Genomic DNA, 14195 nt, shown 5'->3' with positions numbered 1-14195 from the left:
CGATACACCCCCTATACTTGTGGGTCATCAACAATCAAGTTTCTTTTCTTGGAGTTATTTTTGGCACATGATATTTGGTCACTTGCCTTTTTCTTTCGATCCCGTGCCGCCTCTGAAACGTTGAGACCGCTGCTGCAAAATGGGACCCACATGTTATCCTCTATGTACAATAAAAGTTTCTTTTCTTCGATTATTTTTGGCTCCTAATATTTGGTCAATTGCCTTTTTTTTCGATCTCATGTCGTCTCTCAAACGTTGAGTAAGCTGCTGCAAAATGGGACCCGGATGTCATCCTATATGTACAATAAAAGTTTCTTTTCTTGGATTATTTTTGGCACCTGATATTTGATCACTTACCTTTTTCTTTCGATCTCATGCAACCTTTGAAACGTTGAGACCGCTGCTGCAAAATGGGACCTGCATGTCATCCTCTATGTACAATAAAAGTTTTTTTTCTTGGATTATTTTTCACCATCTGATTTTTGGCTATTTCCTTTTTTTTTGATCCCCTGCTGCCTTGGAAACATTGAGGATGCTGCTGCCTCATGGGTCCCGCATGTCATCCTCTATGTACAATCAACTTTCTTTTTCTTGGCTTTTTTACCCCCTTATTTTTGGTCACTTGCCTTTTGCTTTTGATCTCATGCAGCCTTTGAAACGTCGAGGAAGTTGCTGGCTCATGGGACCCGCATGTCATCCTCTATGTACAATAAAAGTTTCTTTTCTTAAATTTTTTCCACCCTCTGATTTTTCGCTATTTCCTTTTTCTTTTCATCCCCCGCCGCCTTGAAAACTTTAGGCTGCTGCTGCCTCATGGGTCCCGCATGTCATCCTCTATGAAGTATATATGTTTTTTTTCTTGGAGTTTTTTTTACCCCCTGATTTTTGGCTACCTACTTTTTCTTTCAATCCAGTGCCGCCTTGGAAATTTTGAAACCGCTCCTGCAAAATGGGTTCCACATGTCAGTCTCTATGAATAATAAACCTGTCCTTTCTTGGATTTTTTTTACCCCTAATTTCTGGCTATTTGCCTTTTTTCTTTCGATCCCCTGAAACGTAGAGGACGCTGTTGGATCACGGTTCCCACATGTCAGTCTCTATGAATAATAAACCTTACCTTTGTTAGATTTATTTTTGGCCCCTGATTTCTGGCTATTTGCCTTTTTCCTTTGATCCCCTGCCGCCTTTGAAACGATGAGGACGTTGCTGGCAGGTCGGTCCCACATGTCATCCTCTATGAAGAATAAAAGTTTTCTGTGTTGGATTTATTTTTGACACCTAATTTCTGGCTATTTGCCTTTTTCTTTCGATCCCTGCCACCTTTGAAACGTTGAGGCCGCTGCTGATAAATGGGTCTCACATGTCAGCCTCTCTGTTCAATAAACGTTTCCTTTCTCGGATTTATTTTTGACCCCTGATTTCTGGCTACTTTGATTTTTTTTCTTTCGATCTCGTGCCACCTTTGAAACGTTGAGGACTCTACTGGCTCATGGGTCCCACATGTCAGCCTCTATGAACAATAAACCTTTCCATTCTTGGAGTTATTTTGACCCCTAGTTTCTGGCTATTTTGCCTTTTTTGGATCCCGTGCCGCCTTGGAAACATTGAGGATGTTGCTGCATCATGGGTCTTTTCTCCTCTCAGAACGATAAATGTTTTTTTTCTTTCGGTCCCCTGCTGCATTTAAAACGTTGACAACGCTGCTGGCTCATGGGTCCCCAATGTCAGCCTCCCCGTACAAGAAACATGTGATATCTTGATTATTTTGCAGACAATAAATAATGTATTTCACTCTGAGCTAGTGCAAACGGATAAATTAAATCTTTATTTTTACATAAACAAACTTATATGTTGAATCTCCTTTTTTTTTTTGTTTTTGCGAAGCATAGGACTTTCCTGTTTTGGGGTGGGCTGAAATTGTACGAGTCAAAAGGCGTCCATCAGGATAGTTCAAAGGCCCAGATGGTCAGATGCAGCTCCAATTGAATTTTTGTCACTCCCTTTTTTGGTGGCAATAGTTTTGCCAATCCTCTTTGGAATCGAAGAAGTGCATGATACTTCAAATCAAGAAGGTTGCAATCCTCTTTCTGCAAAGGTTGTATTTCTAGATAGCTAAGGTGGATTCGAATCTGTCGTGGTTCAGGCAGCTCAGGTAAGCCTTCTTGCACTGATTAATGGAAGTTGTGTATAACAAGGTCAAGAAATGTGGCTCGGTGTAATAAATCTATTTGAATCATTGTTATGGGTTCAATATGATAGTTCCCTAACACGTCAGCCAAAATATAAATTAAGTTTTTTTTCTAAAACGGAAATACAAATTAAAATGAACACAAACATTAGTTATCATAATAGCTGATCATACATACATACTTGCTAAGAGCAAAAGCTTGCCACAGTTTTACCACCCATACAGTTAATTAGCAGTTCAGATAAGATAACCTTATATAAGTATAACTACAAATGCATTTGCTAAGGGCTCATGGGATAACAGAACTAGACAACCACGAATTTCATGACCAGCATGTCACAACAGCATCGAAAGATCTTGACCTTCAACTTTGATCCAATGCGAAGATTGGCACAGTCAATGAACTTTTTCCACCTGGAAGTAACAACTAAGCGGCCATCTGTGGGACTGACGGAGTACCGTTCCTCCACGGTGAGACCTTGACTCTTCATGACGAGGGATATCTTGCCCCTTCGGTCGGCATTGAGATTCTTGGAGATACTTTTAGGCTGATTTCTGATTCAAAGCAAGAGATACCACCAAAAATTAGTCAATGGCACTAATGCACTGAACCATGTGAGACTTTGAGCAGAGAAGACATCAAGATAAGAGAAGTTCTGTTGTCATATACTTACGAACGTTAGCCTTCAGATGTGTCCTGGTCATCACATGGGTGGCCACAGCAATGAGTTGAGACCTCGGTGATCTGGCTGAGCAGGTGCAGGAGCCTGGGCTGGTACACGAGCTGGTGCTGATGCAGGAGACTGCTGGGCAGGTGCAGTAAATGGTGCCTCTAGAGAAACCGGTGCTGATGTAGGAGACTGTTGGGCAGGTGTAGTAAATGGTGCCTTTAGAGAAACCAGTGCTGATGCAGGAGCCTGCTGGGCAGGTGTAGTATACGGGGCCTCTACATGAACCGATGCTGATGTAGGGGCCTACTGGGTAGATGCAGTAAACGGGGCTGGTACAGGAACCGGTGCTGATGCAGGAGAGTGGGAAGCTGGTGTTGCCTCCTATGGTCTTATCGTTCATCAAATGGACGTAAAAACATCTTTTCTTAATGGAGAGTTGGAAGAGGAAATATATATGGATCAACATGATGGATTTATAGTAAAAGGTGAAGAAAGAAAGGTGTGCAAGTTGCTGAAACCTTTATATGGCCTGAAACAAGCACCTAAGCAATGGCATGAGAAGTTTGAAAAAACTTTAACTTCGTCATGGTGGAGGCGAAGGTCGTTATACTATGTTTGTATGTGGATGATATCCTCATCTTTGGTACAAACATTAAAGTAGTAAATGAGGTCAAGTCTTTCTTTTCAAAGAGCTTTGATATGAAAAATCTGAGAGAAGCTGATGTGATTCTGAACATCAAGATGATTAAGAACGAGAGTGAGATTACTCTACCGCAATACCATTATGTTGAGAAAGATCTTGAGCCGGTTCGGCTATACTGATAGGAAGTCTTCTCCAACACCTTATGATCCCAGAAACTATGCAAGAACCGAAAGATTGCCATAGATCAATTGAGATATTCTCATATCGCTGGTTCACTCATGTTGATAGGTTCATGCGCTACCTATATGGTACAATGAGTTATGGGATTCACTATTTAGGGCACCCAGCTGTGCTTGAAGGAAATAGTGATTCAAATTGGATCTCTGATGTAGCTGATCTCTATGCCACTAGTGGGTATGTATTTACCTTTGGAGATGGCGCGGTGTCATGGAGATCTTGCAAACAAACCATATTGACTAGGTCAACTATGGAAGCAGAACTAACTGCATACTGTTGAATCAGAATGGTTGCGTGAGCTCTTGATGGACTTGCATGTGGTTGAAAAACCAGTTCCGGCAATTCTTTTGAATTGTGACAATCAAACTGTAATTGCCAAATTGAACAATTCTAAGGATAACGCGAAGTCGTCAAGACACGTAAATAGACGTTTGAAGTATGTTAGGAAATTGCGAAACTCCAGAGTAATAACTGTTATGTATATTCAAACATACAAAAACCATGCAAATCCATTTACGAAGGGACTATCACGTAATGTGATAGAAAGTGCATCGAGAGGGATGGGTTTGAGACCCGTAGATGTTACACCATTGTAGTAACCCAACCTTTGTGATCGGAGATCCCGTGAATTAGGATCTGGGTAGAACAAACTAGTGATTTAATTTAGGAGAGTTTTATGTAACCATCTCTATGTGAAGATACACAACTCTCAATTCTTGTAAGGAAGGATGGCAACAAGCCTTAATGTATTTATGTTGGCTATTTTAGCAAAGATGATGTCCTATAGAGCATTCTTGAAAGAACACACCTATATGAGTCCGATTGTTAAACGTCGCAATCTATGAGATTTGGGTGATTTCTAGTAAACTCATGAAGAGACCACGAAGTATGAGGCACATGCTTCACCCGCGGGGTAGGCTACAAGAAGCCATGTACTGATTATGACTTTGAGTGAAACCTGTTCACGTAAAACTTGCAATTCAAGGCTTAGTCCGTTGTTTAAGTGTGAATGGATGTAACTTAAGGTTCTAGGCGAAAGTTTAACTTAACAGTCTCTGCTGAAACACTCGTATATAAACAAGTAACGAGTATTGATAAATCTCTAAATGGACATTTGAGATCTGGTGGTGGATTGTTGAAATATTGGGCCCATCTATAGTGGCCCAAATTAGATTTCTGATTTCCCTATAATTGTGGCAACCCATGTGAGTTTGAGCCTAAGTTGGTAACAACTCACTAGAGACTGGTAAGAAGTGGGAAGTTTAGTCTCACATGGAATGTTGGGAGGAAGTTAGACCACCTTATAAGGTGAGTTGTTCCACCACTAGTAAGTGAGTGAGAAGAGGAGTGTTACACGCGCGCTCTTCCTCCTCCTCCTCGCTTGAGGCGACACGACACGCTCGTGGTGAGTGGATTGAGCCTCGGATCGAGACTTTCCTTTCTTTTTGCAGTTCAGGAAAACGAATAGAATCCTAGACGGACGCCGTCGCAGTTAGTCTGTTTGGGTCGCTCCCGGACCATGGGCTATCTGTAATTGACTCGAAACGTGCGTGCCACGTGGGCGTGGTCCATGTTGCCTAGGGTTTTCCTGAGCCTATATAATCTCTTGCCCTGCTGCCCAGAAACACACATGATACACGAGTTAGGGTTTTGCCACCTCTCTCTGCTTGCGCCGCCATCGTAGCCTACTCCATCCTGCTCGCCGGCGTGCACTGACGAACGGGAGAGCAGATCTCTGGAACCGATCGCCTTTGCGATCTTATGCGGGAGAGGGCGAATTAGGTTTTTGGGAAGCGCTCTGCGCGACTGTTCAAGCTCTTTATCACGGGTCGTCTTCCGTTCAAGTCGGGCGGTGCTGCCTACCATCGTCTTCAACGCCATCTACTTCGACCAGTCGTCAACAACGTTGTCATCAACAACATTACTGCCGCAACGACAACTGCTGCACCTCCACCACCACCTCCACCAGATCGGTACGTGCGACTTATCCCAATCTATTCAATGATAGCTGTTGTATTGTTTTCTCTGCTATTGTTCATGTTGATTAATGCATCTAGTATGTTAGAGTTTCACATGTTAGCAGTAGTTGTTGTCATGCTTAATATTATAGAATTAATCATGAAAATTGTGCCTAATTATCCAATAAATGGAAAATTTTATGTTGGTTAGTGCTTAATTGTGTGCTTATTCAAGTACTTGTCCCTGTGCAATCAACTACTCGTATATTTTATCATGACACAGTTTTTACACTGAATCCTGCAAGTGCATTATATACATTTTATGTGCTCATGACGAAAAAGAAGAAGATGCCAAGCAATATGTACATGCGAATAAGAATTCAGATGTTCTGTTATCGGCAACTTGACACAAAACGTTTCCCTTTTTTAAACACAGTTATACTGACTTTTCTCACTTGTTTTGGTTGCCTATTATATATCATGTGTTGCAGATTCTCTAGGATTGCATTATACAGATCTTATTTAGTTGTGACGGAAAAGAACATGCCAAACCATATGTACAGAAATAAGGTTACACATGTTGTGTCAATTGCAACTTGACTCAAATCTTTTTTCTCAAACTTAGATGCAATTGTACTAGCTTCTCGGCAACAGGCTTGGGATGAGTGGCATACTAAGAACCACTATGAAATATATTTTCATGTTGTACTCATTAGGTATTGCGAGGATTAATATTTTTGTCTTTATATATGGTCAAACTCTATAAATTTTTAACTTTAACTAAAACATGATATGCAAAATATTTTGGGAGGAGGAAGTATAGCCTTCCCGAGGCTGTATCACAAAGCAATTATCAAAAATTATCAAAAATTGAAACTTACACATACATGCTGAGAGAAACCTACAAGAAAAAGACCTAGTGCAATAGAGCACGAACGGTGGAATTCAACCTCAATTTTTTCTTAGTTTGTATTTAGTGTTTTCTATGGATTTCCATTTTGGGATGATTCTAGTTTGTAATTAACTTTGTAATGATTGGAGATTGATAATAGAAAAATTTAGGATTCTGGCACCAAGATTGTATTTTTGTGGTTTTTATTTATTTATTTATGATTTTTAAATCTAGTGCTTATTATTTAAATTCAAATATGAATTTGAATTATGTTATTATTTTTATATGCTGATATGAGTTTATTTTGAGATTGAGAATGTATTGATATTGCTTAAGATAATTTTCAGGAATATTTGAATCAATGACTTTCTATTTGAATTACAGTTTGACTTGGTCAAACCTAAATTTTGAATTCAAAATTTAGAAATATGTTTAATTGGTTTAGATTTATTATCACACGATGCTGAACACTAATTGCAAACAAGTGCAGGGTTTCAAGTTTTAATTTTTCCCCAAAATTTGAATTAATTAAAGGTCATATCAAAAATTGAAGTTCAAACCCTAGTGCTTGACTTAGGTCAACTTCAACACTGGAGTTCAGATTTGATCACTTTCATTGACGAAAGATAAAACTTCAAAAAAAAATCCCGCATTTTAGAGATGCATGCAATCCAAATGCATATTTTAGATATCTATTTTCCCAGGTCATATTCTTCTAGGTGCTACACTATGATAGCAGGATTTGTGTCTTTCTCTTTACAAGAGAGTGGAATGGGAGATTGACTTCTTGATCAGAACTGGGTTAGCAAATGAAGATCATAACTTAAATCCCCAATTGAGCCCCTATTCATGATTTATAGTGGTATTCTCACACCCTCAATTGAAAAGGCCGGGTAACCACATCAACTCATCCACTCTTCATCATTTGAACCAAACACAAAAAAACCTATATATCCCTGACTATCATTCATTCCTTCTAACCAAATGAAAGAAACGGCTACCACTAACTACGTGATTGGATAAATCCCATCCTCTAAAGTATACTCCCATTGACCAAACAGCGCCTTAATGTATGCCCGCCGTAGCTCAGGACATAGACACATCGCTCCAACATTTTGCGTGCGGACACGGCAACTGCTACAGAAGTACCATACAAATAACTAGCAGGTCAATATCGCCTGATCAGCATACCCATACTTGTCAAGCTTTGCTTGTACGCTAGCGCGGTCAGATCAGCTCCGTACGCACGCACCACTAGCTAGATAGCAATGGCTTCTCCCGGCGAGACCGCGCTGGCACAAGCCGGCGTCGGCGTCGGCGGTGGCGCCGGCCACGTGCTCCTGCTCCCGTACCCGAGCCAGGGCCACGTCCACCCGATGCTTCAGTTCGCCAAACGCCTCGCGCACCATGGCCTGCGCCCCACGCTCGCCGTCACGCGCTACATCCTCGCCACCTGCACGCCCGACGCCGCCGCGATCGGCGCGGTCCGCCTCGCCGCCGTCTCCGACGGCTGCGACGCGGGCGGATTCGGCGAGTGCAACGACGTCACGGCCTACCTCTCGCTCCTGGAGTCCGCGGGGTCGGAGACTCTCGCCGAGCTCCTCCGGGCCGAGGCCGCGGCGGGTCGCCCCGTCCGGACCGTAGTCTACGACGCGTTCCTGCCGTGGGCGCGCGCCGTGGCGCAGCGGCACGGCGCCGCCGCCGTGGCCTTCTTCACCCAGCCGTGCGCGGTCAACGTGGTCTATGGCCACGTGTGGTCCGAGCGGGTCGGCGTGCCGGTGGAGGCCGGCGCCACCGTCGGCCTGCCAGGGCTGCCGGCGCTGGAGCCGGAGGGCTTGCCGTGGTTCCTCAAGGTAGGGCCCGGCCCCTACCCGGGCTACTTCGAGATGGTGATGAGTCAGTTCAAGGGGCTGGAGCTAGCCGACGACGTGCTGGTCAACTCTTTCTACGAGCTGGAGCCACAGGTGAGCCAACTGACCACATGATCTCTACCTAAGACGAAACAAATACTATTACAGTAGCATTATTCAAGTGCTCCTTTTCAGTAAGTATTAGTATTATTCAAATTTATTTTTCGAGGAATAAAAAGCAGTACTAATGTACTCTCTCGGTTTAAAAATATGTGTCTTACTTTTGTCTACATATGGCTAGAGATACATTTATATCTAGATAAAGTTAAGATACAAATTTTTAGATGGAAGAAGTACTATTCATGGATATTCAAGTTGATACGAATCTGCCCGATCGTGTTGCCAACTTGCCATGTGCCACGATCACCCAGAATCAACTTTTGATCCGATGCAACAGGGAGCACGCCTCCGAGTGGGGTTGGAGCCGCACTAACGAGCATGAGAGACAGTAGACTAGTAGAGTAAGTTATTACACTAAACTATATTAAAGCATCTTAATTTTAGTCGTGGCTCCTACATGGTGTTGGGTATGAGCGTTGGATCGGGTGTATACTAGCGGCTGTGGGAGCTTCTGTCTAGTGGGGGGCTCCAACATTTTCTTTTAATCTAGTTTTATAAATAAATAATCATAAACGCATGTAGTCTAGGACATAATTTAACATATCCGCTACAAAACGCCGTCAAATTTGGTCATACATTACAAGACCGTGTGAAATGGATGGAAATCGGATAGAACAAACCCCATCTGCTGGCGGTGTTGGCGTCGGCTTCTCTAGGGTAGAGGGATCTTCTGTTGCCGGTGTTATTACTATTGTTGTGGCCGTTGCCCTCCGTCGTTACAAGATGGCCGCCCCTCCTCCATTTAACATGCCTTCATCTCTAGGTCTATGTTCGATGTGTTGGCGGTCATGAAAACGAATTCTTCCTTCCTTTTCGTCACCACAACTCGTTCCTTTTCGAGATCGATCTTTGTCTTTCTCATTGAACAACTTTTCTTTGTTGAGTCGTTTGTACATGTCATGGGCCAAGATCAACTAAACAAAGTTCTTAGCCAAGGCGTATAATGCTAAATTGAACAACAAGAGAACTTACGTGATCTATCGGTGACTTGCCATTCTCATGCTGCCCAACAAAGTCTCAAGGTAGCCGTGGTATTTGTTAACGCACTTTTGGATGAGACTCCACCTACGTGTCGTCGCATTTGTGTTGTGTTCCATGTGCATCTTGTGACACTATTTGTCGATGGCAGTAAACTTTGTTTGTCGGCTACGTGGGCGTGGGACGGACACGAATGGGAGGGCGGCATGCGAGAGAAATGAAATGGGTGGCGGGAAGAAAGGGAAGGTGGAATAGATTACAGTTGTACATAGTTAGCTTGTATGGTTGCCACTTATGTCTAGCATGCCTAGGTGGTCCCATGTGGGTCGAGGTTGGCCTACACTAGTAGAAAACGGGGCTTTTGCACCGGTTGGTAAAGCCCATATATACCGGCTGCCCAACCGGTGCTACGCATCCGGTGCTACACATCAGTTGCGAACCAGTGCTAAAGGGGCATCACGTGGCAGCTGCCGAGCGCCCGGGCGAGAGGACCTTTAGGTGATAACGGGTCTGCCGCGGCAGCAAAACATCCCAAAACGCTGCCGCGGCAGAACCCCACTACCGGTGCCATTTTTTATATCCAATTTTTATTTTGAATTATTTTCCACTCCATCTTATTTTCTTTTTTAGTTATTTGACAAGTTTAGTCTCTAACTACATTTATCTCTAGTCAAATTACTTACTCATGGTCGAACTTCCCACTCGGTCACCATCCTCCCACTACTCTAGCACTAACACGTTTAACTTCTGAGTTCCATCCTGTCCTGCATCCAAGTGCTTTGCGCACATGTATGTGATACTAGTATCATATCAATCCTATTAACATGTTGGTCGATGTCACATTTCTTTATTGTTTGAATTTCAAATAATTCTTTTAATAAAAAAAGTAATGATGTAATAATAATCTTGAATAAATAAATAAATAAACATTAACTTTTTAATTTGTATTATATTTAATTATTTTAATTTTAAATTTTTTTATAAACCCGGGTGAATTTAGATGTAACTTTTTCCCACAATCATTTTTATATATTATACGTTTTTTTTCCGATGCCGTATGCAAAAATTAATGCGGTTTAACCCTTTTCTAAACTTTTTATGCAAAAAAAGTCAAATTTCAAATTTGTTAATTTTCCCTAATAGTAGATTGCGTAACATATAGGAATCTCAAAAGATTTTATTTTTTGAATTTTCTATCATTTTATTTTATATTTTACAAAGTTAAAAAAGCGATCCGGGGGGGGGGGTGTGGAGGTGCGTGGGGAGCAGGACAATCTTTAGCACCGATTCGTAACACAAACCGGTGCTAAAGGGGTTCACGAACCGGTGCTAAAGGTTTCGCGGCTGACGCCAACCCTTTAGCACCGGTTCGTGGCACGAACCGGTACTAAAGATCCCGCTCGAACCGGTGCTAAAATTTTGGCCACTTGAACCGGTGCTAATGTACCCTTTAGTCTGGATTCGTAGCCGGTCCGATGCTAATGCTCTTTGGAGCCAAAAACCAAAGCCTCCTTTTCTACTAGTGCTGGGGTATCGGATAGTATTTTCGGCCGCGTCGGACCTAATCCACATTTGGGGGCTGCGGGTTTGGAGAGGCCTATGGAGGATGCCATAGGAGATGTTTTCGTGCTACAAATTGTATAACTTACATGCGCGATCTATGTATTTTTGATCTTTTTATGCATGATATAATTACACATGTTTAAGTTTCGTACACGCATAACTGCATCCATTACCTACCTGTAATTTTTTTTTTTAGTTTTCTGAACTTTGAAAATACCTTGATTTCCAAAAACACGTTGATTTTTTTTCTCACATACGGGCCTTCCTATTGGGTCGAATGTTGAGTTTACTGGCCCCTCTACGCGGTCACATGAATTCTACAGTTCTACTTTGATGCTTGCAGTTGCACATACAAGTTGTTAGCTGCAAAATGGTCAAAGAATCAACAACGTTCACTTTCCCAGTGAAGTTCATTTGAAATTACTTACTCGTTGAGCGGAACTAATTTTTGATGCAACTGAGGGGAATGCAGGAGGCGGCGTACATGGCGTCGGCGTGGCGCGCCAAGACGATCGGGCCGACGGTGCCTGCGTCCTACGTCGGCGACGACCGGCTCCCGTCGGACACAAAGTACGGCTTCCACCTCTTCGAGCTCACCGCCGCGCCATGCGTCTCCTGGCTGTCCACCCACCCGCCGCGCTCCGTCGTGTTCGCCTCCTTCGGCAGCCTGTCCAACCTGGACCCTGCCGAGATGCGGGAGGTCGCGGAGGGCCTCCTCGACGCCGGCCGCCCGTTCCTTTGGGCCGTCCGCTCCTCCGAGTCCCACAAACTGCCCGCCGGCTACGCCGACGCGGTCACGCCGCGCGGCGGGATGGTGGTCTCATGGTGCCCGCAGCTGGAGGTGCTGGCGCACCCGGCCGTGGGGTGTTTCCTGACCCACTGCGGGTGGAACTCTACGGCGGAAGCGCTGGTCGCCGGCGTGCCGATGGTGGCGCTGCCGCAGTGGACGGACCAGCCGATGAACGCCAAGTACGTGGAGGCCGTGTGGAAGGCGGGAGTGCGTGTGCGTCCGGCCGCCGAGGACGGGCTCGCGCGGAGGGAGGAGGTGGCGAGCGGGATCAAGGAAGTGATGGACGGCGAGAGGAGCGAGGAGTACAGGAAGAACGCCGCCGCGTGGGCGGAAAAGTCCAGGGCGGCAAGCAGGGAGGGCGGGAGCTCCGACACGAACATCGCCGAGTTCGTCGCCAAGTACGCGTCATCCGAGTGATTTGATCATCTAAAGTACATTTGTACCCGACGCTGGCTTGTTGGCTGGAAATAAAGTACTGTAGATTATAAAAAATACAGTATGAGCATCTAAAAAGGATTTTTAAAACTTGTTCTCAAATGGACATCGACATCAAAATTCACCTTCACATTTGTCCATCAGCAAGAGGAAACTGATCAAAAATATAGGTGGGGTAGTGGGTCGCGGTAATAGAAGATCTCTACAACGTAGTATTAAGGTGGAAGTGGTGAAATACTGATGGTATGACAACCCCGCACAAGGTGCAAGTTACAAAAAGACCAAGGAAGAACGGTGATGACAGTTTGGATATGGATGACAATTCGCCGGGAGCAATAAAAATCATAGGATATAATGACCGCGTCCTACAAGGGCGCGGCCGTCCGGGCTCTGCTAAATTTCACTAAGCGGAGTTGCCCGGATGTTTTATTTATATCGGAAACTCACCTAGAGGAGTGGCCGGCAGAATGTCTTAAGCGAAGGTTGCGAATGGATTTTAAGGAGGTGATACAGAGTAACGGATGAAGTGGTGGTCTACTACTGCTGTGGAAGAAAGAAGTTCATATCTCACTTCGTTATAAAACTAATATCGATGTTGTGGTCGGGACTGGGGCAGAGAATGTGTGGCGTTTTACTGGATTTTAAGGAGAGCCACGATGGCAGGATAAGCACTTCACTTGGCAGTACTTCCATGATCTTCATGCATCGTGAATTTTCCTTGGCTAGTGATGGGCGACATCAATAAGATTATGTACCCTTTTGAGAAGGAGGGGGGAACCAAAGACCTCAACACTATATGAAGGCCCTCAGAGATGCGACGGAGGAGTGCAACTTGTCGGATTTTGGGTATACCAGACCCAAGTTTACATGGCATAGAGGAAGAATTTGAGAACGTTTGGATCGTGCTTTGACAAATGAAGCTTGGAATACAAAATTTGGGGATGCAGTTTTACAAAATATGCAATTAGCAATAAATCTATTCCAGATGGATGAAATGATACGGTGATCGTGTTAATTCCCAAGGTTGAAAATCCAGAATTGGTTACCCAATATAGGCCTATAAGCCTCTACAATGTTCTGTACAGGGTAATATCTAAGATGATTGCTTTCCGGTTGAAACATATTCTTGATGATTTTATATCCCCGGTGCAAAGTGCTTTTGTGCCTGGGAGGTTGATTACGGACAATGTTCTGATTGCATATGAATGCATGCACAAGATCAAGGATAGAAAGAAAGGAAAATGGGGGTACTGTGCGGTAAAACTTGATATCCGTAAGGCGTATGACCGTGTTGAATGGAATTTTCTAGAAATTATGCTGAGAAGGCTTGGTTTTTAGCAAGGTTTTATTGACCTTTTGATGATGTGTGTTCGTTCTGTGAAGTATAAGATCAGATTTCACAATCAAGAAACTAATTATTTTACTCTGAGTAGAGGACTTAGACAGGGAGATCCACTTTCTCCTTATTTATTTCTAATTTGTGTAGCGAGTCTTTCAAGTTTACTGGCTCATAGAGAGGAGGTTCGTGGTATGGAAGGTGTCAGGGTTTGCAGAAATGCGCCATCAGTATCTCATTTACTCTTTCTCATTTACTCTTTGCTGATGATTCCCTAATCCTTATCAAGACAGATATGACTAATGCAACCTCATTGAGATAGGTACTTGGTCAATACTGTGCAAACTCGGGACATCTGGTTAGTGAGGCCAAGTGTACTATGTATTTCACCCCAAATATTGACCCAGATGTAAGGGCAGAATTATGTTCAGAACTAAACATCATGACCGAAGCTTTGTTATATAAATATCTTGG

At 43.6% G+C, this 14195-nt stretch overlaps 1 protein-coding gene across 1 annotated transcript; it reads left to right on the top strand.

Annotated features, from left to right (window-relative positions):
* Positions 1 to 7857: 7857 nt before the first annotated feature.
* Positions 7858 to 12487, top strand: LOC124657340 (UDP-glucosyltransferase UGT13248-like). The gene is made up of 2 exons (XM_047195910.1): positions 7858 to 8553; positions 11633 to 12487. The coding sequence occupies exons 1-2, from the start codon at positions 7858 to 7860 to the stop codon at positions 12365 to 12367; spliced, it is 1431 nt and encodes a 476-aa protein (XP_047051866.1). The 3' UTR covers positions 12368 to 12487.
* Positions 12488 to 14195: the final 1708 nt, after the last annotated feature.

This window comes from Lolium rigidum, chromosome 5 (assembly GCF_022539505.1).
Source record: "Lolium rigidum isolate FL_2022 chromosome 5, APGP_CSIRO_Lrig_0.1, whole genome shotgun sequence".
NCBI classification, from domain to species: domain Eukaryota; kingdom Viridiplantae; phylum Streptophyta; class Magnoliopsida; order Poales; family Poaceae; genus Lolium; species Lolium rigidum.
The sequence above is the reverse complement of the archived record's forward strand: the minus strand, read 5'-3'. Positions and strand labels throughout refer to the sequence as shown.